The sequence below is a fragment of the Lipotes vexillifer genome, unplaced genomic scaffold (genome assembly GCF_000442215.2).
Source record: "Lipotes vexillifer unplaced genomic scaffold, Lipotes_vexillifer_v1.1 scaffold914, whole genome shotgun sequence".
Lineage (NCBI taxonomy): Eukaryota > Metazoa > Chordata > Mammalia > Artiodactyla > Lipotidae > Lipotes > Lipotes vexillifer.
Window position 1 is genome coordinate 228,597 of NW_006780388.1, and position 1,041 is coordinate 229,637.

The 1,041-nt window shown below is 60.9% G+C and overlaps 1 protein-coding gene across 1 annotated transcript in view; it reads left to right on the plus strand.

Annotated features, from left to right (window-relative positions):
- The window catches only part of PPL (periplakin), a 58,350-nt gene extending 57,484 nt beyond the window's left edge, over positions 1–866 (plus strand). Inside the window, exon 23 of the mRNA XM_007453651.1 lies at positions 1–866. This exon is cut by the window's left edge and continues 1,822 nt beyond it. Within this exon, the coding sequence (XP_007453713.1) occupies positions 1–866 (866 nt within the window).
- The last annotated feature ends 175 nt before the right edge of the window (positions 867–1,041 follow it).

Genomic DNA, 1,041 nt, shown 5'->3' on the forward strand with positions numbered 1-1,041 from the left:
GGCACCGGCGGCAGGTCCTGGAGCATGAGCTCAAGACCCTGAAGAAAAAGCTGGAGCACTTAGAGAAGATGGAGGTCAAGGAGAAGGTGGTCTTCTCCAAGAGCATCCAGGTGGAGAGAGGCAACACCAAGCAGGAGATTCAGAAGCTAAAGAGCAGCCTGGAGGCGGAGAGCCAGAGCAAGAGGGAGCTGGACGCGGAGGTGAGCCGGCTGGAGGCCAAGCTGTCGGAGCTGGAGTTCTGTAACTCCAAGTCATCCAAGGAGCTGGATTTCTTGAGGGAAGAGAACCACAAACTGCAGCTGGAGCGGCAGAGCCTGCAGCTCGAGGCCCGCAGGCTCCAGTCCGAAATCGAGATGGCGGTGGCAGAGACGCAGGGCCTAAGGAGCATGCCGGTGGCGGCAGACCCTGGGGCGCAGCTCGACTGCCGCCTCCGGTCCCTGGAGCAGGAGCTGGATGACCTCAGGCAGCTCTCTAGAGACAAAGACCTGGAGATCGACGAGCTGCAGCGGCGCCTGGGCTCCGTGGCCATCAAGCGGGAGCAAAGGGAGAACCACCTGCGGCGCTCCATCGTGGTCATCGACCCCGACTCGGGCCGCGAGCTGTCCCCGGAGGAAGCCCACCGGGCTGGCCTCATCGACTGGAACATGTTTGTGAAACTCAGGAGCCAGGAGTGCGACTGGGAGGAAATCTCCGTCAAGGGTCCCAACGGGGAGTCCTCTGTGATCCATGACAGGAAGTCTGGCAAGAAGTTCTCCATCGAAGAGGCCCTACAGAACAGAAGACTGACCCCTGCCCAGTACGACCGCTACGTCAACAAGGATATGTCCATCCAGGAGCTGGCCGTCCTGGTGTCCGGGGAGAAGTAGGCACGGCCCCACCCTCACCTTCCTGGAAGCAGATGCCGGCTTTCTCCTGCCCAGTACTCTCCTTGGTATCTTTTCTCCCTGGCCCCGTGCAGCTCCTAATCCGTGCAGAACCCCATGTGTCCCCCAGCTGCTCAGAGCACAGCTCAACCACAAGCGGGACAGGCACCTTCTGAAC